This window comes from Oratosquilla oratoria, chromosome 11 (genome assembly GCF_046742065.1).
Source record: "Oratosquilla oratoria isolate Oo_2021 chromosome 11, ASM4674206v1, whole genome shotgun sequence".
NCBI classification, from domain to species: Eukaryota; Metazoa; Arthropoda; class Malacostraca; order Stomatopoda; family Squillidae; genus Oratosquilla; species Oratosquilla oratoria.
The window spans coordinates 23,209,391-23,233,443 of NC_134787.1; the positions used below are offsets into that span (position 1 = coordinate 23,209,391).

The following is a 24,053-nucleotide window of genomic DNA, read 5'->3' on the forward strand; positions in this document are numbered from 1 at the left end:
CTGACCGAGGGTGACAATTGAGATACAGGGATGATCCATTATTTGGGAGGAGCCGAGACAAGGAGGAGAGAGGGGTGGTGAATGGGAGTGGAATATGTGGGGATGAAATGGGTAGGAGTGGATTTATGCCTTTTGACTTTGGCTATCTCCCTTGTAAGGGGGAAAGAGCCCTTGGTATATGTATGTGTATTGACCTTATGTTATGATTATAAAAAAGTTTTGTTAGAAATTCAGGAAGTTGCAGTGCAGAATACAGACCCAAAGGTGACCTTTAAATCATTCTGAGAAGAAATTTTGTACAGCTATTTCTTGTGCAATATACAGGTACTATTTTTGAAAATTATTTTGTATGAAATGGTGTTGCATGAAACAAATTTTCTTGGAATTGTTAAATGTGAAGGAGGATATGAAGGGAAAAGTAGTTGCAGTGGGAAGTGCTGTGAAAATGAGGAAAATGGAGAAGATATAAGAAAAGATGCAGTGAAAGTAGTTATTAAAATGATTAGAGCAGATGGGGGACCTGGGTTAGATGGGCGTCTTGCAGAGTGTTGGGAGGGGAGGTGCAGTGATGGTGGACAGGCTGATGAGATTGTTTAATGTTTGTCTGGAAGATGGTGGAGTGCCAGAGGACTGGGGGAATGCATGTGTAGTTCTGCTTTGTGGGGAAAAGGTGGACAAGTGTGAGTGTGGTGGTTTTAGAGTGATCAGTTTGTTGAGTGTGGTTGGGGGAGGGAAGAATCCTTTGGTAGATTTAAATTCACTGCACACTGACTTTGGACAACAGAAAGAAACTTTAATAAGCATCTTAACAGTTCATAAGAACAGCCCCTAAGTATGCCTCTTCAGCATGGTTCACAACAATCAAGACTAACATAAACAACTTACAAACTTTATAGAATGGAGTATTGAGGTAGGATGCATCAAAACTATCCCAATTGGACACCTGCATACAAAAACTAAAATCCTCTCAATAGAACACTACATGAAAATGACAGGAACACAATTCTATGCCAGAACCTTAACACTGCACACCCATCACAGTACATCTCACAAGCACAACAGAACACCAGCAGCATACTACTCTAACATTGATAACAATCACCTGTATGGGGCAGAAACATGGAACAGAGGAAGAGAGAAGGAGTTTGAATGTGTTTGAGATGAGGTGTCTGAGAAGTATGATGGGGGTTACTAGGCTAGATAGATTGAGAAATGAGGAGGTGAGGAGGAGAACAGGGGTGGAAAGGGAGTTGGGAGATAGGGTTGATGAAAGAGTATGAGGATGGTTTAGATATATGGAAAGAATGAGTGAAGAAAGACTAGTAAAAGTGGTATGGAAGGCAGATGTGGAGGGAGTGAACATGAGGGGACGTCCGAGGATGAGGTGGATGGATGGGGTGAAGGGGGCTTTGGTGAAGAGGGGAATGTCTGTTGAGGAAGGACGGGAGAGGACAGAAGATAGGGGTGAATGGAGAATGGTTGTATATGGATGATGTGATGCATGAGGTGGAATGGGCGGGGGGATGGGGGGTGAGGTAGTATGTGTGAGCAAAATTTGACGCAGCCCGAAGGGATTTCTCCCTGTCTTCTCCTTTTATGCATGGGGGGACGGAGAGGGGGGTCGCTGATTTAATGAAGCGGCCTTGCTGTGGATGTGCTGTGTCTTGCGACACTGCTTCTGACCCAGGGCAGTGGACAGGATGCAGGGATGACCCGTCATCCAGGAGGTGCTAAGATAAGAGGGAAGGTGGAGGGGTGTGGAGTGTATTCAGGGATGGAATGGGTGGGAGTGATTTTATGCCTTTTCCTTTTTGGCTACCGCCCTTGTAAGGGGGAAAAAGCCTTGGTATATGTATGTATGTATGTATGTATATGTATGTATGTATGTACCACCTGTACCACACAAAACATTCATATAAAAATACATACTCAGATCATTGAACAAACCTTTCAAGATGACCATCAAACTCAATACTCCACCAGCAAACAACAGACTTAACCACTTCACTCCGGGCCAAAATCTCGCGGGCATTATTAGCTGCCAGACGTACGATGTTGCGTCATAATACTCGCATTATAAAAAATAGTCACCGCTGTATCAATCGTTCTCTCTTTCACCCGTGAATTTTGATAACCATAGAAAATATGATGAAGCCACTTTACAGAGTGTGGGAGTCACGTAGGTACGACTACAAAAAATATAATCAAGATGTCGACATCGGCATCCTTGCGTACCCACTTGCTCCTCATGTGTCACCATATGGAAGGGGTTAAGCCCTCATGGAAAGCCCTCCCACATCTGGTTAGAACTACACTGGCATGATTGTGCTCAGGAGACTATCCAACATGCAAACAGGTACATACATACATACATATATATACATACATACATATACCAAGGCTTTTTCCCCCTTACCAGGGAGGTAGCCAAAAAGGGAAAGGCATAAAAACACTCCCACCCATTTCATCCCTACAAACACTCCACACCCCTCCCACCCTCCCTCTCATCTGAGCACCTCCTGGATGACGGGTCATCCCTGCACCCTGCCCACCGCCCTGGGTCAGAAGCAGTGTCGCGAGACACAGCACATCCACAGCAAGGCCGCTTCATTTAATCGGCGACCCCCCCCCTCTCCGTCCCCCCTTGCATATAAGGAGAGGACGGGGAGAAATCCCTTCGGGCTGCGTCAAAATTTACTCTCACATACTACCCCACCCCCCACCCCCCTGCCCATTCCTCCTCATGCAATCACAACATCATCCATATACAACCATTCTCCACTCACCTCTGTCTTCCGTCCTCTCCCTTCCTTCCTCAACAGACATTCCCCTCTTCCCCAAAGCCCCCTTCACCCCATCCATCCACCTCATCCTAGGACGTCCCCTCATGTTCACTCCCTCCACATCTGCCTTCCATACCTCTTTTACTAGTCTTTCTTCACTCATTCTTTCCATGTGTCCAAACCATCCTAATATTCTTTCATCAACCCTATCTCCCAGCTCCTTTTTCACCCCTGTTCTCCTCCTCACCTCCTCATTTCTCACTCTATCCAGCCAAGTAACCCCCACCATACTTCTCAGACACCTCATCTCAAACACATTCAAACTCCTTCTCTCTTCTTCTCTTATGTTCCACGTTTCTGCCCCATACAGTGCTGTTGGCACAATCACTCCTTCATACAGTCTCCTCTTTGCATCCATTCCCAAATGTCTATTCCTCATTACACTCTTCAATCCACCAAGGCATTTACTCGCTTCTCTCAATCTACATTCTACCTCTACCTTCACTCCACCTTTTCCTGCTACACTTGCACCCAAGTATCTAAAACTATCCACTTCCTCCAGTCGCTCTCCCTTAATGTTCACTTCCAGTCTACTGCCACTTTCACCCCTTGTACATCTCATCACCTTACTTTTACCTACATTTATCTTTAGCTTTCTTCTATCACATACTCTCCCAAACTCTGCCACCAGCTTCCTCAATCCCTCCTCTGACCCTGCCACAAGCGCAGTGTCGTCCGCAAACAACAGCTGGCTCACCTCCCACTTTTCTCCATTTTCTTTAACCATCTCCAATCCCTGACCCACTACCCTAGCATTCACCTCTCGCACCACCCCATCCATGTATAAGTTGAACAGCCAGGGCGACATAACGCATCCTTGACGAAGTCCCACTTTTACTTCAAACCACTCACTCTCTCCATTTCTAATCCTGACACAAGCTCTACTGCTCTCATAAAAACTCTTGACAGCTCCCAGAAGCTTTCCTCCTATCCCATAAATCTGCATAACCTCCCACAGTGCCTTTCTGTCTACCCTATCATAAGCCTTTTCCAGATCCATAAAAGCCAAAAAAACATCCTTCCCTTTTCCTATAGCTTTCTCACATATCTGTCTTACCACAAAGATCTGATCTACACAACCTCTACCTGTCCTAAATCCACACTGTTCCTCACCAATTACTCCTGTTCCTCTCCTAATCCTCTCAATTAAGATCCTCCCATAAGCCTTCCCTACTACACTTAACAAGCTAATCCCTCTGAAACTACTACATTCACACTTGTCCCCTTTTCCCTTGTAAAGAGGAACTATACAGGCACTTCTCCAGTCCTCCGGTACTCTACCCTCTCTCCAGCAAACATTAAATAACCTCACCAACCAGTCCACCATCACTGAACCTCCCTTTTTCAGACATTCTGCATGGCATCCATCCAGACCAGGTGCCTTACCTGCTTTCATCATCTTTACAACTGCCTTCACCTCATCCTTCCTTATTTCTCCTCCATTCTCCTCACTCATCACTCTCATATATATACCAAAGGCTTTTTTTTTTCCTTATAAGGGAGGTAGTCAAAAAACAAAGGCATAAAACCCACTCCCACCTATTCCATCCCTATCATACTCCACTCCCCTCCACCCTCTTCCCTCCCTTTTATATTGGCACCTCCTGGAGTTTGAATGTGTTTGAGATGAGGTGTCTGAGAAGTATGGTGGGGGTTACTAGGCTGGATAGAGTGAGAAATGAGGAGGTGAGGAGGAGAACAGGGGTGAAAAAGGATTTGGGAGATAGGGTTGATGAAAGAATATTAGGATGGTTTGGACACATGGAAAGAATGAGTGAAGAAAGACTAGTAAAAGAGGTATGGAAGGCAGATGTGGAGGGAGTGAACATGAGGGGACGTCCTAGGATGAGATGGATGGATGGGGTGAAGGGGGCTTTGGGGAAGAGGGGAATGTCTGTTGAGGAAGGAAGGGAGAGGACGGAAGACAGAGGTGAGTGGAGAATGGTTGTATATGGATGATGTTGTGATTGCATGAGGAGGAATGGGCGGGGGGGTGGGGGTGGGGTAGTATGTGTGAGTAAATTTTGACGCAGCCCGAAGGGATTTCTCCCCGTCCTCTCCTTATATGCAAGGGGGGACGGAGAGGGGGGTCGCCGATTAAATGAAGCGGCCTTGCTGTGGATGTGCTGTGTCTTGCGACACTGCTTCTGACCCAGGGCGGTGGGCAGGGTGCAGGGATGAGAGGGAGGGTGGGAGGGGTGTGGAGTGTTTGTAGGGATGAAATGGGTGGGAGTGTTTTTATGCCTTTCCCTTTTTGGCTACCTCCCTGGTAAGGGGGAAAAAGCCTTGGTATATGTATGTATGTATGTATGTACCTCCTGGATGACAGTACCTACACAAATTAGGCCTGGCCACAGATGCAAAGGGAAGTAAATGGATGATGAATGGGAGTGGGAGGGATGGTATGGGTGCATGCTTTGGCTGGCTACCTCCCTAATAAGGGGAAGAAGCTTTTGAAATGTAGGTAGATAGGTAGATAATATTAGATATTTAATTGTAGCATTTTTATATATTGTTCACATTTTTGGCCTTTCTTTTATTTCAGTCGTATTGCTGAGTACCTAAATTGTGGAACACCTGCCATTGGAGGTCAGGTCAATTTGGAGGACAGATTTATTGAGCCCACAGTTCTTGTGGATGTTCCAGCAGATAGCAAGGTGAGAAATTTATAAATTCATTATTGCATTTTTTGACATACATATCACTCGCTCAATAAATCAACCATACATAAGTAGGCCAAAGGGTTCTATGAGTTGTACAACCATGCCAACCTCTGCCATGCCACTCCTACAAACTTCTCTATCTTATTTCTCTACCCTTCTGAACTTCCCATCTTGTGGCTCCAAGTCAGTAACGCACTTGCGTAATCTCCCATCCTCTTTTCTGGCTAACTTCCTTGCCTAATTCCACTGATACAATACAGACAGCAGTCTAAATTGTCTTCCCAGAGAGATCTGTGGGATTGCAGGTTTTTGTCATAATGAAACTTAAGGCAACAATTGAGTGATTTATAGACCTGCCTGAGGGCTGTTGCAGGTTACTTGAAGGCTGTGGGTATTCAGCAAGAGACCAAGGACAATGGATTTATTCATTGATACATTTCATAATATATTTATCAGTCATTATTTACTAAGGTCTTTCTGATCTCCTTTCTTATGATGTTGAATAACTAGAGCATTGCACTATGATTCAGAAATGCTTTCGTAATGTATACACTGTATATGTAGTATCAGTTCATCAACTATGAACTTCTTTCCCTGTATCTTTCAAAAAACCTATTGATGTTCCATCTTCTTCAGGTCGTTTTCCTTGTTTCATACTTTTTAGAGCAAACTTGTTGTTGTTGTTGTTGTTGTTGTTGTTGTCGTTCCCTAGACTGTCTGTCTGAGCAGTCCCGTCTCCCCAAGGAATGCCATAGCCGAAACTGGGTTTTCCCACAAATCCTTTATAGAGCGTATGTTGTGTTGTTTGCGTGCATGATTGTGTATAATGCAGTCTTCCTAATTATGTGTTGTAGGTATGGGGTGAAGTGTTACATCCTGGGCAGCTGTTCACAATGCGGTCATCCAGCCTCTTCTGGTAGCTTAGAAGTGCTGGGTGGTGACCGCACCGCAGTCTGGCCAAGTGGACTCTGTCCTTTCGTGGGAGAGAGGATTCAGAAGGGTGGATATCAGGGGGTCTGGCATGCAGCAGTGTGTTGTCTTTCAGTGTGTTAATGGAGCGGTGAGTGATATGATTATGAATATGTTTCCGGAGGCTGGTATTTGGTGGTTGTGGAGGAAGAGAAGAGAGTATCTGTGCGTGATAAAGGTCTTTGGGTGTTGTTTTAATGTTTCTTGGTGTGTGTGGGTGTTCTGCTATGTAGTGTAGCGGGTGTAATGTGTTTGTGGTGGCTGCGGCAAGTGTTTGTGTGCCTCTCATGTCGAGGTGGTCCTTGACTTTGAGGACTTTTGTTTCATGGTGTAAATGGTCTGTAGGTGTTGTATTTGTGCAGCCTGTAATTGTTTTTAGGGCTTTGTTTTGTATGATTTGAAGGGTGTTGTGGTGTGTCTCACTGAGATTAGGAGCCCATGCAGGACTCGCATAATTCAACACTGAGCGTATGCATTGTTTGTATATTGTTATATTAGTTTCTTTGTTTTGTCCAAATGTTGTTCCAGTGATTGACTTAAGTGCGTTAAGTCTGGGTGTGCATTTGTTTTTTATGTTTGTGATGTGTTGTTGGATGTATCGTATGTTACACCAAGAATTTTCGGTGTGTTTGTGTGTGGTATTAGAGTGTTGTTGATGTAGAGATGAGGTATGTATTTGTGTTCTTTTGTCCAGTTGGTGAGAAGTGTTGCTGTAGATTTGGTTGGAGCTATTTTGAGTCTGTGATGAACCATGTGTTGAGTGTGTCAAGGTATGGCTGGATTATTTCTGCAGCTTTGTCTGTGTTACAATGTGTGCATGTGATTGTTATGTCGTCTGCGTAGGAAGAGATTTGTATTTCTGAGGTGTCTGGCATGGGTAAGTCATGCATGTATAGATTAAATAATGTGGGGGATAGAACCGAGCCCTGTGGTACTCTGTTCTTAATGTTTCTGATGTGCGATGATTGGCCATTATATGATACGTAAGCATTCCTACCTGCCAGATAATTGGCCAGCCATCTTTTGGTGTTATTGTGCATGTCTGTGTTATATATTTTATTTGTTAGGTTGTGGCGGGGGATAGCATCAAAAGCTTTACTAATGTCTAATGTTATAAGAAGTGTTCTTTGGTGGGGCCTATCTGAATTGATGCCATCTAAAATTCTTTGTGTGAGGTTTGTCAGAAGAGTGTTTGTGGAGTGTAGTGGCCTAAAACCGTGTTGTGAGTCAGCAAGGGGAATATGTGGTGTGACAAGTTGAAGTATTAGGCGTTCAATGACTTTAGAGGGGGTGCAGAGAAGTGTGATTGGACGGTGCGATGTTGGGATTGTTGGGTCTTTGTTCGGTTTTGGAATGGTGATTATTTTACCATGCTTCCAGATGTTGGGTATAGTGTTGTGTGAATAGCTGTAGTTTGCAATGTTTGTGAGTGCGTGTATACCTTGTGGTCCAATGTGTTTTAGGTGGATGTTGCTTATGTTATCAGGGCCACAGGCAGATGAGTGCTTGAGACTATGTATTATGAGTTTTGTCTGACTGTTTATGAAGGGTATATAGTCTGAGTCTGTGGGAAAGTCTTTCTTACGTCGAATGGTGCGTCGGTCGTCAGGGTGAGAAGTGAGATGGCTTGTCTGTGCAAAATGACGTATGAGTGCATTTGCTTGTTGTCTGTTTGAGGGTAGATTATCTGTTGTTGTGATTATTGCTGCGTGAGAGCGTGTAGTGTTACTGTTGGATAGTGTAATGCTGTTGAGTGTTTTGTACAATTTGCTGGTGTTTGTTTTGTGATCAAGTGTATTGATAAAGTTTTGCCAATTTTGTGTTTTTTGTTCATGTATTTTATTGGCAATCACAGTGTTTAGTGTTTGTATTTGGTCTGCTATGTTTTGAGGGATAGGTGTGGGGGTACCGTGTTTAAGTGTGTCACGTTGTCTGATGAGGCTTTGGATTTCTGGTGTGAAGTTGGGGTTGTGTGATTTTCTGTTGCCTCTAGGGATGTATCTCTTGTCTGCATTTTGTATGATTGTATTAAAAGTGTGCACAGCATTGTTTATGTTTGTGATTGGTGTACTGTTAAGTGTTTCAAAATGTTGTTCTGTCTCTTCAGTAAAAGCTTCCCAGTTAGCTCTCTTGTAATTGGTGTAAGTGTGTCTGTGGCCGACTGGGGTGCATCTTGTTTTGGTGGTGATGATGATTGGAAGGTGGTCAGAGCCACGGGTTCCGACCACTCTCCATGATGTTGTTGGGGTTAGGCAGGGGGAGCAAAAGGTGATATCAGGAGAGGAGGGAGTGTAGAGGGCTTGGTGTGGGATATGTGTATGATTATGTGTGTTGTTCATGATAGTCAATGAGTCAAACTGAGTCTGTATATCAAGCCCTCTGTCTGTGTCAGGGTTGTCGACATACCAGGCAGACGACTTGGCGTTGAAGTCTCCACCCATGATCAGGTTGGGGATTGAGGCTAGTTGGCTAAAATGAGGCCTGAAGGTGTCTGGAACTGTGGGGGATGATTGGGGGGGAATGTACATGTTAACTATTGTCAGTGTTGATTTGTTGCCTGTGCGGATTCGAATGGATTGGATTTCTGTTGTGTTATCTGTGGTAGGGAGGAGAATTTTGGTTGTGGCACTTGTGTCCACAAAACAGATGGAGTGGTGGATCAGGGTGATGAGTCCACCGCCATAGCCGTCAGTCTGGTCTTGTCTGATGGTGGTGTAATTATGAAATGATGGTGTTTTGTGTGAGTGTCTTAGTTTTGTTTCTTGTAAAATCGCAATGTGTATGTTGTGTTGTTTAAAAAAGTGTTCAAGTTCATGTTTTTTCGTGTTAATACCGTTAATGTTGTGTTGTAATATGTTGATGTTGTGTGTTTTGTATGTATTGTATGTTGCCGTTTGGGGTTGAGGTTGGGGTGGTAGTGGGGAGGGTGTAGGATCTGGGTCAGAGGGGGGGAAAGGAGAGATCGGGGACAAAGGAAGGGGAGTACTAATCGGGGGTAAGGGTAGAGGGAAATTGTGAGTGGGTGAGGGTGCTGGCTGTGGTTGGGGAGGTGGGAGTGGAGTTACTGGAGTGCAGGTAGAACATGTCCAAGTGTTTGTGTATTGGTTTGTGTCAGCAAGTGTTGTACAAGTGAGGTGGGCCCAGTTTTTGCACATATTGCACTGAACTGAGCCCTCTGTCTGTCTGCTCGAAGTAATGGGTTTAGAGCATGTTGGGCATGTGTATTTTGTGGTGGGCCCAGGATTGCTTCTTCAGGTCGTTTTCCTTGTTTCATACTTTTTAGAGCAAACTTAACTTCTTTGCTTATAACTCCTGGTATGATGCTCGCTGATTGAGTGGGTTAGGGCATCGTAACTTGCATTGGAGGTCAAGATGATGGCACTTCAAATCCTGCTGGGGGTGAGTTGAACTTAGGGCATGGTTCATTAAATTCCATGCTACAAAGTCCTCTGTAAGGGGCACCGTCCTAGCCCCCCCTATAGGGGGAAGTTTGTGATGTTAAACCAAATCATGGATTTACTGACCATCTGTTGAGCAAGGAAGGGATGCGGCAGGAGATAGGGATGAGTGGAGAATTACTGTGTATAGATGATACTGTTATGCAAGGAAGGGGGATGGGGGTACTTGCGTGTGATATTTTGACGCAGCTGAAGGGATTACTCATTCTTCTCTTTTTCTGCATAAGAGGATGGAGAGGGAGGGTTGCTGATTAAGTGAAGTAGCCTTGCTGTAGATGTTCTGTGTCGCGCTGCATTGCGTTTGACTCAGCGCAGTTGGCAGATGCAGGAATGACCCATCATCCATGAGGAGCTGAGATGGGAGGGGTGGAAAGGGTGGTGGAGGGGAGTGAAATGGGTGGGAATAGGTTGTCTCTGACTTAGCTACCTTCATTATAGGGGGGGAAAAGTTCTTGGTATATAGATAGACTTATTATAAATTATTGTTATCTGTTTATTATATATCATTATCTATTTATTTTATTGTGTGTGTATATATATATATATATATATATATATATATATATATATATATATATATATATATATATATATACAGTACTACCTCTCATTAACGGACGTTAATTAGCTGTGTTTGCGGTGTTTTCGCTGTGTTTTCGGTGCTGTTGTTTAGTGCGTGCAATCACTATGCCACCCAAAAACCACTCCAAATCAATGGATTATTCACATCAACGGACACCGTTACCCCCCTTTTAGTCTGTTAATGAGAGGTAGTACTGTATATATATATATATATTTTCTTTCTTTTTTCTTTTCTTTTTTTCATCCAGAGTTGTGGACCAAAAGGTATTCTAACAGCATGACCTTCCTTTGTAATCCTTTGTGTAAAGGGGAAGAAGCCCTTGGTATATAGAGAGATTTATTTTTCTTGTTTCCAGGTCATGACAGAGGAAATCTTTGGACCAGTACTCCCCATAGTCAACATTCAATCTGCTTTTGAAGCTATAAAGTTTATCAATGAGAGGTAAGGAGGGACTTTTCATTCTGAAAAGAATATGGTTTCATGACTGTCAAGTATGAAGAAAATTCTTGGTTCTCTTAATCTTGTTTTATCATGGTTGTGGGTCTAGCAAGAGAGAACCAGAGTAGAAGATTGATTGATCTAATATTTCAGGTCACCTCCCCATAAAGATCACAGTAGAACTTGCAGAGAATGTTAAACCCACCCTCAAAAACATATAAAATACATGTCAAAATGGCCAGAATACACAGTTGAAAATAGAAAATTGTGTAGAAAAAAGTAGGAAGAATGAATAAAGACTAATGAAAAGAGTGTGGAAGGCAAAGGTGGATGGAGTGGACTAAAGGGAAGACAGAATGGTATAGATGGATTGGCTGTAGGGGGCTTTGGGTACAAGGTGAATGTCTGTTGTGTAGGAAAGAGAGATGGCAAGAGTTAGGTGTAAGTGGAGAGTTGTTGTGAATGGATGAGAAATAGACTTGGTCTAAAGGGATTTCTTCTTATTTGCTCAGTAAATTCTGTAATGGAGGAGGGGAGAGTTAAACCAGCTTCAGCTGTCAGGATCTGGTGTGGGAGGTGCATGTTATGTTCCATTGCTTCTGACCCAGGCAGGGGACGGGGATGGCCCTTCATTCACAAGTAGCCAAGATACAAAGGGATAACAGATGGGTGTAGTTTGGGTGAAGGGTGGGTACCCACTTTGTCTGGGGATCCCCTTTACAAGGGAGAAAGGGCCTTTTGAATGAAGGGTTATTCCTGTCACCTGCCCACTGTTTAAGTCAGAATAAATAGAGCAAGACACAGCACCTCCACAACATGGCCCAATCTTCCTCCCTTGTCCACTTGAGAAATTACCAAGCAGATATAGAAAATCTTTTCAGGTTACATCAATCCATTTACAGCCACTCTCCACTCACACCTATCTCTTACTCTTTCCTTTTCCTGGTGTCCAAAGCCCCTTTCACCCCATCCATCCATCCATTCTTAGTCTTCCACAGAAATTCATTCCATTCACAACTGGCTTCCATACCATTCTAGTATGCTATGATAATCATTATCTCTCAACTTTCTTTTCACCCTCGCTCTCTGTCTCACCTCCTCACTTCTCACTATCTGTCCTCATAATCCCCACCGTGTTTCTTAAACAATTTCAAATGTGTTTAAGCTCTTCTTGTTTGCCTTTTTTAGATGCCAAGTCTCTACCACATACAGTGTCATGGGCACAATCGCCCCTTTATACTTCTGTTTGTATTCATCCCTTGATATCCATTTTTCCTTTACTCTGTGATTTACCTCCCATGTACTTCTCCATTCTCTTCTGCATGAGACCCTGAATACTTTACAATCTTCACTTCCCCCAGTCTCTCTCCTTTAAAGCTCAACTGGAACTCATTGCCATCTACTTTCTTTGTACATCTCATGACCTTACTTTTGCCCACATTTACTTTCAGTTTTCTCCTCTCACATCCTCCCAAACTCTGCCACTAGCTGCCTCAGTCCCTCCATATATGATATGCACTCTACTGAGAAAGAAATGGTGGTCATACCTCCTAGTCAACAGAAAATGCAGAATGTTACAAAAGAACTGCCAATGGAAAACCAAGAGAGAGAGTGTTTTTGTGTTTGTCTGTCTGTCTTGTCTGGATAACACAGATGAGCCTGACAGGGTACAAACATATATTTTGTTTGTGTGACGCCATACTCTCAGCATGCCTTTTTCTGTCTGCCCTAGGAATTTGAACTCCGCTCATTCATATGTGAAACGAGTACTTCTCATGAGCCACCCAAAGCTCTTGAAGGATTTGGAAGTTTTATTGATCAAAGCAATATTTGTTCAGAATGTGTAATAGATTTTGGTGTCGGTAAAAGAGGTTGCTTAAAGTTTTAAAAGTTTCTGGCAGCACAAGCGTCATTGGCAGTGTTGCTCACATGTATAAAGTTTGCTAATAACTTTTTATCTTTCCCAATTACTTTGTTTCCAGAGAGACTCCCCTGACTCTCTATGTTTTCTCAACTTCATCAGAGATTCAGAACTATTTTATAAAAGAAGTGTCATGTGGAACCATGTGCATAAATGATTGTGTGGTCCACTTGTCTAGTAAGTTTTTTTTTCTTCTTCTTTTGAACACATAGAAGGATTTTATCTTATTTCAGAAGTATTTAAGGTGGAGGGATACTGTATTTTGAACTAAACCATAATGCATTTAGGTATTGTCTTGAAGTATGACATCTACTGAATCACTTCCTCTTGATGTGCTTTCCTTCTCTAGGACATAATAACCAGTGCCATGACTGACATTTGTTTGACTCAAGACATATGTAAGGGAAATGGAATAATTTCTCACAAGTTTCAGTGATTGAAATTTTTAAATAATTAAACCTAGCTTATAGAGGTACTTTTTTTCTCAAGATTACCCCTGCTTTCCCTCCTTTATTCCTCACTTCTTTTTCCCTCTTGAACCCCCATCTCCATGTCCCTTTAAGTTCTTCCATACAATGGTGTCAACAAAGGTGTCATGAGGCATGAGTGGGTAGATGAGGATGCCACTGTCGGTGTCTTGATTATATTCATTTTGTAGTTGTAGCTGAAAGACCTCTGTATTCTATGAACTGGCTTGTGATCGCATTTTCTGTTATTAATATATTCAGAGTGAAAGAATAAATCATCATACATCAGGCATCGCATGCTGCTCGGGAGAATTTGACACATATTTAAGAGGTTAACCCCAAAAACCAAAAGCAAGGGGAAATATGGAAAGGTTTTCACCCATTGTGGTCACATCTGTAGTTTTCCATTTGTTTGTTTCCAGAGGCTCCCCACTGACTTGCTATATTTTCTCTAATGCCTCTGAAGTTCAAAACCATTTCATATCAGAGGTGCCAAGTGGAAGTATGTGTATTAATGACTGTGCAGTTCATTGGTCTAGTAAGTGATTTTACTCGTAGGTTGTGGACCCTTGTAAGAGGGAAAAAATCTCAAAGTAGATAGATAGGGTTGTGGTCAATACTTGATATATATAGGGTTGTGGCGAGTACTTAACCAATTTTCAATTCTAACACAGGTGGAGGATCTTAGCATAGCTTATAAAGGCCACTAATCATTTGGGCAATTCTTGGTATATTGATACAATCAAGGCTGCTGGGGCAATTTAGCTTAGTTTATTTATTTATTTATATATATATATTTTATTATTCTTGTATTTTCTTATTTTTCTTTTATTCCTCTCCTTTTAATGTTTTTTCTTTATTATCAAATCATATATATTTATATGGAGTAGAAACTCAGTTCTTGACCACAATCTGTTCTAGAAAACTGCTCCAGAACTGATTTAGTAAAGGGCTTAACATTTTTACTGATCTGCTGGATACAGCTTTATCAGGGTAATATTTTTCTCCTCAAAACTTAGAAGGTACAACAAGCTATGTCAACATGTTTGCAGATGATGCAAAAATCATGAGTGAATAAAGAAGAGGATGGTAGACTATTGCAAAAAGATTTAGACACTATTGTTGCATGGATCAAAAAATGGGAAATTAAGTTCTATACCAAAAAATGCATACTGGAAATGGGCAATTGTGACAAAAGACCATCCTTAAACTATTCCTTGGGAAGTAAACCCATTACAAAAGCAAAAGAGGAGAAACATTTGGTAATATTGATAAAAGACAACCTCTCGCCTGACCGACATATCAGCAGGATTGTGGTAGAGACATACAGAGTACTACAGAAGATTAAACTGGCATTTCACTATATGTATGAATGGATCTTGAAAAAACTCATGGAAACCCTGATATGTCCAAGATTGGAATAAGTGTCAGTAATATGGTCCCTACACAGAGTGAAATATAAGAGCAAGATCAAGAAAATACAAAGGGCAACCAAACTGGTCCCCAGCCTGGCAGATAAACCAAATGAGTTAAGACTAAAAGCACTGGGTCTGCCAACTTTGAAAGATTGAAGAGAAAGAGGTGATATTACAGTATTCAGGTCACTAAAGGGGATAGATTGTCTTAACAGAAGAGATCTCCTGATTAAAGATGGAAGGGCTTTAAGAGGTCATGGGAGCAAATTTAGAAAGACATGGCAGATAAACCATACGAGGAAAGACTAAAAGCACTGGGTCTACCAACTTTGAAAGATCGAAGAAAAATTGGTGATGTCATTACAGTATTTAGGTCACTAAGAAGAAATCTGATCAAAGATGGGAAGGCTCTAAGAGGTCATAGGAACAAGTTAAGAAAGACCACATATCTAAAGGATGTGAGGAAATACAGTTTTACATATATGTGGAATAGTGTAGATGATGATATAACCCAAGCTCAAACAATTGGAAATAAATGAATTTAAGGCTTAGGTATTATAAAGAAAATTAGAGAATAGGAGATGGGACCCAAGTGTAGCACCTCTCCTGTATACTACAGTTAGGTAAATATATACACACACCACCAACAGAACAACAATAAAACAACATTAACAGCATACTACTCAAATATCTAAAACAACCTACCACCTATACAACACAAAACATCCACACTGAATTTACCAACCCTAGAACAAAGAAGAGAGGTGATTTGATAACCATTTACAGAATTATGAAAGGGATGAGAATTCTTGATAGGGATGAACCTACTAAAATGGGACAGAAGAGCTACAAGAGGACATGAGAAGAAGAAACTTAAGAAGGATAGTTACAGAAAAGATTTGAAAAAGAATAGCTTTTCACACAGAGTAATAGATATCTAGAACAAACTGAGAGCATAGGTCTTCTCCCGCAAGATACAACTAGGTAAATACATACACACCCAAGTAATTAAACAAGTCTTTCAAGAAGGCTGCCAGACACAATACTCCAGCAACAACTCCCAGATATAAACCCCACAGAGAAAACCTCCTACACCTGACAAGAACCCCATTGGCTTGCCAACACTCAGGATATCTTCCAGCATTAAGACGGTTCTAACACAGAATAGGCCTAGCCATAGACTTAAACTGTCCCAAATGCAACCACCATACAGACGACACAGAATACCTCATACTACAGGGTGATCTCCCCCCCCAAAAAAAAAAGAAGAAAAAAAAAAAAAACATTTCCAAGGTAAATGGAAAACAAATGGTGAAAGGTAATCAAAATATTATTTGCACAAACAAAGAAGAGAAAGAGGAGACCTGCTGACTATAGAATCATTAAAGGAATGGAAACCCTAGATAGGAATGATTTACTAAAATGGGACAATGGAAAAACAAGAGGACACAAAAAGAAGCTCAAAAAGAATAACTATAGAAGAGATCTGAAAAAAATAGCTTCCCACATAAAGTTTTGGATACCTGGAATGATTTAGATAATGAAACAGTGTGTGCAAACACTATTCAAGATTTTAAGAAAAAACTTGATGCTGAAAGATACAAAGACGGGTCACCACGAGCATAGCTCCCTTCCTGTATAATACAACTAGGTAAATACATGTGAAACTTAATTCAATGTAGTTTTTACACATTTATTTTAAAGATATCAGCCAAATAGTGGCTGTCATTGTCCATATACTCCTGGAGGCAATTTTTGAAGACTGCCATGGTTCCTTGGGTCATGTCAGGTGGAACAGTGGCTATCTCCTGCTGAATAGCAACCTTAAAGCTTCAAGAGTTTGGGGTCGACGAGTATACCCCACAGAAAAAAAAAATCACAAAGGGAGGTCAGGGGAACAGACCTGTCACCCTGTACAATGCCTCAATCTAACAGTCCCCAGACAACAACATAATATCTATTCCCTGAGTGATTTGTTGATCCACCTGGAGACTATTGCCAACTTCCTGAAGGCAATGGGTCCTCTGCAAGAGACAAAGGGCAGCAGATTGACTGATTGATCAGATAGTCTGCATAAAATCAGTTAGTCCCTGGTGCCTTACCAGCTGTCATTTTCAATATTCTAGTTACCTCATTTTCCTCTCTCTCCCTCTGTTCTCTTTTCTCCCTCATCTTTCTTTTCTGCCCCACCCTGGTCACACCCAGTCAAGAACACAGTATCTTTTCCATGAGTGATGTGTGGGCTAATACAGCCTTTGCCTGGGGGCTGTGGCTCTCATGCAAGAGAGACCTGGGGCAACAGACTGAATGACCATCCTCCATTCACTCCCATCTTTTACACCATCTCTTCCCTGCTTGACAGGCATCCCATTTGCATACAAAACCCAAAATGGAGAAATATTTACTTGCATTTTTTTTTCCAGAACAATGCATTTTCTAAAATCCCTTGTATATTGATTATATGATAATGAGCTTTCTTAATTGGTTTTGGCTGTAGTCTGTAAATCTTTTCTTCTCCAGGAAAAAAAATTTCTTTTGATTTTGGTGAAGGCTAACTATTAACTTCTGTCTTTTGCATGATCATCAGGGAGAAGCCTCTAACATTTTATGTTTTTACAACCAATACTTCTGTCCAGAACTTGCTTCTGCAAAACACAACTAGTGGCAGTATGTGTGTCAATGACACAATGGTGCATATGTCAGGTAACTGAGATTTTTATCAACTGTCAGTTGAATGCAAGAATGTGTTGCCATTAGAAATTTGTTTGTGGCATTTATTATGTGTGCTGATGCTTTATCCCCAGTTTATTTTATGATTATGCTCTTTTAATTGCTCTAAATGGCTTATCTAGCTCACATCTTGTTTTTCTTAACTTTTTATTTACCTATGTATACATCCATGTCGAATGGGTAGTACAGCAGGTAGACGAGAGAGTAATGGGTGCATGTGTGTGTATATATACACACACACACACACCTTTAAAGGAGAGGCAAAAAAAAGCTAGATAAGAAAAGTGCTTTATTTTGTTTGTAGGATGTATATTTTCTTAATTGTTGGGTACCATGCTGTAGGTACATCATTTAGCATGGCTCAGAGTTGTTTGTGTACTGTGACTTAAAAAAATAAAAAAGTGCTTCTTTTTCTCATCTGAAACATCTATCTCAAATTGTTTTTAGTATGTTTACATTCTTGTTTGTCTTTAATGTCAGGCCTTTTAAAATGTTGACTGAAGATCGTGTGTATCGAGAGTGACCCAATATGTTTATTTTTTTCAAGTTGGAAAGGTTGATAATTTTATTTGACATTTGGGTATTTTCTGGGAATTGGTGGGGGGGGATTAAACAAGGTAGATTTTTTTTTTTTTTTACCAGTTTGTAGTTAGTGTGAAGTATAATTGTTAGGTCATTATCTTAGGTGAGAGTTTTGACATTGTCATGGATTTGGTATGTAGAGGTCATTTGTGAATAGATCAACTAGCATAAGTGATAGTATTTGCTCCTTGGTGGACTCCCAGTATACAATGGTTCTCAACAGATGATAGTTCTGTGACACTGCATTTTTTTCTGGGTAGGGTGTTTGTCGACCATTTCTTTTCATTGTGAATGTCAGTCAATCGACAAGAGAAAAAAATGAAGAGGAGTCAGGGGGAGTTAAAAAAAAAATTCAAGAAGTGTAGAATCTGGGAAGGATTGTAGAAGTTTCATGATGAATGCCCCTTTCGATGAAGATTAGTCCGCAATTATAAAGGAATTATTGTCATAATTAATTCTTCCATACTCACCTAATTTAGGTTTATTTTTCCAGCATAGATTTGTCTTTGTTATTATAGGGGAAAGAATATGAAAAAGTATTCCTCTTGAAAATATATTTTATGTTTAGTTACTACACCTTGGGGACCAATGATAGTTGCTTGTGATGATCTAGCAAAATAGACAATAGAACTGCTCATTTTCAAAACCCGTCACCTCCATCAAGAGGTGCAGCCTTCAGGGCTTATAAGAAATATTAGTGCTTGGGTGCATCTAATGACTGAAAGTTATGTATCAATATAGAGAGATTTAAAAAAGACAATAAAAAAAAAGAAAACGACAATATGAAATGAACATCGCTGATAAATCCAAAGAGAATCCCAAAGAATTCTATAGTTACATTAGAGATAAAAAGGTTGTTAGGAACCACATTGGTCCACTATTATCTGCTGACAGTGAACTTGAATATTCAAATGAAGGAATGTGTAATATTTTAAACAATTATTTTAGCTCAGTATTCATAAACGAAACACCTTAAAGTGAACTCCAAACTGAAACCTGTGAAAAGTCTAGGGTAAACTTACTCACTATGGTAAATATAACAAAAGAAAAAATTTAAAGATGTATAGAGAAACTCAAAGTTAATAAAACACCAGGGCCTGACAGTTGGCATCCAAGAATCTTAAAGGAAATGAAAAATGAGATTGCTGTTCCATTAGAAATTATTTTCAAGAAATCCATCATATCCGGAGATGTCCCAAGAGAATGGAAGCTAGCTAACATTACTCCCATATTCAAAAAAGGTGACAAAAAGAAACCAAATAACTATTTGACTTCAATCGTAGGAAAAATAATGGAAACTATCATCAGAGATGCTATCGAACATCATTTAGAAAGTAACCGTTTGATAAATGATAGCCAGCATGGTTTCAGACGGAAACATTCTTGCATGACTAACTTACTCGAATTCTACAACACAGTTATCTTGAATTATGACAAAAGAAACAATTTAGATTTAATATATCTAGACTTTGCAAAAGCTTTTGATACCGTCCCACACGAAAGACTACTTACTAAATTGGCTTCGCATGGAATAAGTGGTAGCCTATTAAGTTGGACTAGTAATTGGTTGAATGATCAAAAACAGAGAGTTGTTTTAAATGGAAAAACTTCTAGATGAAAAGATGTTACAAGTGGAGTTCCTCAGGGTTCCGTTCTTGGGCCATTTCTATTCATAGTATATATAAATGATATAGACCATGGACTAAAATCGACTGTTTCCAAATTTGCTGATGATACAAAACTGTGCGGAATGGCAAATGATCACTTAAATCAATTAGATATTCAAGAAGATTTAGATAAATTACAGCAATGGTCTGAAAAGTGGCTAATGAAATTTAACACAAGTAAATGCAAGGTAATGCACATAGGTAAAAATAACAGTAAGTACGATTACAAGTTATTTAGAAATTCGTTAACAAAAGTGGATAGTGAAAAAGATCTCGGTGTAATTATCAGTAACGATCTCATCATCCAAGCACTGTATTTCAGCCTCTGAGAAAGGAAATAAGATTCTAGGACTGATTGTGTGATCTTTTGATTTCAAAAGTCCATCACAAAACTGATTCCAAATATAAAAAATAAATCATATGAAAATCAACTAAAACATATGAATCTGTTTTCCCTAAAAAAGCGTAGACTCAGAGGTGACTTGATACAGGTTTTTAAAATTCTAAAGGGAATTGACATCAAAAGTGACAAAATTTTCACATTGAATGAGAATCAGACAAGAAACAATGGTCTCAAACTGTCCGGAAATAGATTCAATTTGGAAGTAGGTAGAAACAACTTTGCCAACCATGTAGTTAATGAATGGAATAAACTTACTGCACAGGTAGTGCAATGTAGTTCAGTTCGAAGCTTTAAGAATCATTTAGATATACACCTAAGCAAGATGCTGTAATGATTATAATTTATTTCATATTATTTGTTTTTGTATTGTTATCATTTGTCTGTTTTGATATTCGTTTATTATTAGTTATGTCAATTCATTATTATTTACTATTTACCTGTTTGTTTATTGTTTAACTATACCTATGCATTTAGTTATGTATTTTGTTTGTTATTTATGTTATTATAGTTTTTATTTATTAATTTATCATTAGGATTTTTTTTTTGCATCCTTTATTTATTAATTTATCTTTTTTTTTTTCGCATCCGACCTAGATATGGACCAAAAGGTCTCCTTTCGGCATGCTCCATCTTTGTAATCCTTTGTAAACCTGGTCTCTGGACTGGACTCTACTTCAATTGTATGTCTTATACCTTTTCAACATATTAGAAATAACAATTTGAAACTACTCCGCTACTGCTCTCAGCCAGTGATATAGAAACAATCCCACATCAATCTAACATGGACAACAGTCCAGTGTTTCTCCCAGAGATTTGTGGGAGGGCACAAGAACCATTGCCAACCACTGTGAGGATGCAGGTCTTTCACATGGTGAAACTTGAGGCAACAGTTGCTGTTGCTGCTATTACTACAACTACTTTTACCCACATTTACGTTTAACTTTCTCTTCTTGTACACCTTCCCAAACTCCATCACTAACTTCCTTTTCCTGCCTCTGATCCTGCTACAAATGCAGTGTTGCCAGCAAACAACAACTGGCTTATATCCCATTTTTCTCCATTTTCTTTAACTATCTCCAATCCCCTTCCCATTACCCTTGCATTTACCTCCCACACCACCTCATCTATGTATACATTGAATAGCCGTGGTAACATGACACATTCCTGACATAGTCCCACCTGTACCTCAAACGACTAGCTCTCTCCATTTCTAATTCTAACTCAGGCTCTACTACTTTTGTAAAAACTCTTGACTGCTCTTAACAGCTTTACTCTTATCCCATATATCTGGAAAACCTCCCACAGTGTCATCCTGTCCATAAAGGACAAAAAAAATCCTTACCCTTTGAAGAAGCTTGTGTGTAAAATGTGGGTAAATGTAAGGTACAAGGGGAGAGGTTGGCAGCAATTTAGAAGTGAGTATTAAAGGTGAGAGGCTGGAGGAAGTGGATAGATTTAGATATTTGGGGGCACATGTGGTGGGAAAGGGATGAGTGTAGATGGAGGTAGATTGTAGATTGAGAGAAGCAAGTAAATGCCTTGGGGGATTAAAAAGTGTAAGGAGAAATAGACATTTGGGAATGGTTGCTAAGAGGAGATTGTATGAAGGGGTGATTGTGATGACAGTACTATATGGGGCAGAAACCTGGAACATGAGAGAGGAAGAGTTTAAATGTGCTCGAGATAAAATGCCTGAGAAGTATGATAGGGGTTATTAGGCTGGATTGAGTGAAAAATGAGATAAGAAGAAGAGTGGGGGTGGAAAAGGAGTTGGGAAATAGGGTTGATGAAAGAGAATTGGGATGGTTTGGACACGCGGAAAGAATTAGTGAAGAAAGATTTGTAAAAGAACCATGGAAGGCAGGTGTTGGTGTGAACATGAGGGGGCTACCGAGGATGAGATGGATGGGGGATAAAAGGGGCATCGAGAAAGGGGGGTATGTCTGTTGAGGAAGGAAGGGAGAAGACAAGATAGGGCTGGATAGAAAAATGAGGTGAGGAGGAGAGTGGGGGTGGAAAAGAAGTTGGGAGCTAGGGTTGATGAAAGAGTATTGGGGTGGTTTGGACACATGAAAAGAAGGAGTGAAGAAAGATTAGTAAAAGAAGTATGGAAGGTAAGAGGTGGATGAAGTGAACAGGAGGAGGCAACCGAGGATATGGGATGATGGTGTAAAAGGGGCATTGAGAAAGAGGGAGATGTCTGTTTAGGAAGGAAGGGAGAAAACAGAAGATAGGGGTGAGTGGAAAATGGTTGTGTATAGATGATGCTGTGATGCATGGGAATGGGTGGGGGCTGGGTAGTTAGGGAATGGTTATGTGTGAATGATATTTTGATGCAGCCCAAAGGGTTTCCCCTTTTTCTGCATGAGGGGATGGAGAGGGGGGGTTGCCGATCAAATGAAGTGGTCTTGTGGATGTGCTGTGTCTTGCTGCATTGCATCTGACCCAGGGCAGTGGGTGAGATGCAGAGATGACCCATCATCCAGGAGGAGCCAAGAAAAGAGGGAGGGAGGGATGGTTAATGGGAGTGGAGTGGGTGAGGATGAAATGGGTGGGAGTGGAATTATACCTTTTGACTTTGGCTACCTCCCTTGTAAGGGGGACAAAGCCCATGGTATATGTATATACTACTACTACTATTACTCCTACCACCTTGTAAATATTATTCATATTTAGGACATCTTCATTTGTGTTATAGCATGAACTAATTCTGTTTGCCTGCTTTAATGCATGGGTAGTAGAGATTGTATTTCATAGTGTAGGTATGGACTTTTTTTTTTTTTTTTTACACAAGACTATTTTTTTTCTATCTTTTCTTGGCTCTTAAGCATGTTTAGTTGATATAATGCACAATTTCAAATTTTTAAAATTTCAGAGAGAAACTTGTACTTGTTTCTTTTATTTGTTGAAGAAAATTTTTGAACAAACATAACTAGTGTGCATCTTCTGTAAACAAGTTGTCTCATGATGGTTTCTGGCCAACAGTACATGGGCTTCCATTTGGCGGTGTTGGTCAGAGTGGAATGGGAGCTTACCATGGCAAAGCTTCATATGACACCTTCACTCATCGAAAATCATGCCTTGTGAGGAATTACAACAAGATTGCTGACTATATAGGATCGTAAGTGATTTTATTTGTTGCAGATAGAATTAATAGTACAGTGTATGTTTTTATTGGTTTTCCTTTTTTATCATTATTATCTTAAGTTTGGTGGTGCATGTGTGGGGAATGTCTGTTAAACAGGGAAGGGAGTGGACAAGAGATAGGTATGAGTGGATAATGTTTGTGAAAGGGAGATTAATTGTTGCAGCCCAAAGGGATTTCTCCTTGTCTTCTCCAATTACTCATGAGTGGACAAGGAGGGAGGGTTACCATATAATGAAGTTGTAGGGGTAAACCAACTTTGACTCAGGGCTGTGTTGTGGAGATGATTCACCAGTTTTGGATCACATGTTGGACTCATGATCAATAGCTATTACCTTCCTGGATTCTGGATGAAAGCTCAGAGGTCATATATGGCCCAATGGTATTCTGCCCTGTTGCATTGCCTCTGACCTGGGCAGTGGGTGGGTCAGGGATATCCCCTGATCCTCAAAGAACTAAGATAAAAGGGTGTTGGATGTGGGATATATCTCCTTTATAAGGGTGAAGAGGCCTTTTTTTTTATATATAGACAGAACTAATGTATTAATATTGTTTATATACTTATCTGTTTTTGTTAAAGGTACCGCTACCCACCATACAGCGAGTCAAAGACTACTTTCTTATCGAACATGCTTAGGGAGTATTGGATGCCCAGTCTCAAATTCCTACCCTACGTTATAACATTTGGACTGGGTATTGCATCAGTATTTGCTGCCAAAGAGATTGCAAAGGTAAAGTTAAAAAGGAACATGCATGCTGTAAGAACAAT

At 40.5% G+C, this 24,053-nt stretch overlaps 1 protein-coding gene across 8 annotated transcripts in view; it reads left to right on the forward strand.

The window, feature by feature from the left end:
• Positions 1-24,053, forward strand: part of Aldh-III (Aldehyde dehydrogenase type III) — a 61,948-nt gene that overhangs the window by 30,062 nt on the left and 7,833 nt on the right. For 7 of the 8 annotated variants that reach the window (XR_012966859.1, XR_012966855.1, XR_012966858.1 and 4 more), the window contains 5 exons: positions 5,389-5,500; positions 10,872-10,957; positions 17,345-17,460; positions 23,125-23,260; positions 23,865-24,015. Coding sequence is in view for 1 of the 8 variants with exons in the window: in XM_076192461.1 (XP_076048576.1) it covers positions 5,389-5,500; positions 10,872-10,957; positions 17,345-17,460; positions 23,125-23,260; positions 23,865-24,015 (601 nt within the window). In the remaining 7 variants the exon portion in view is untranslated. Of the gene's footprint in view, positions 1-5,388; positions 5,501-10,871; positions 10,958-12,936; positions 13,053-17,344; positions 17,461-23,124; positions 23,261-23,864; positions 24,016-24,053 lie in introns of all 8 variants that reach the window. The other variant, XR_012966856.1, reaches the window with a different exon arrangement.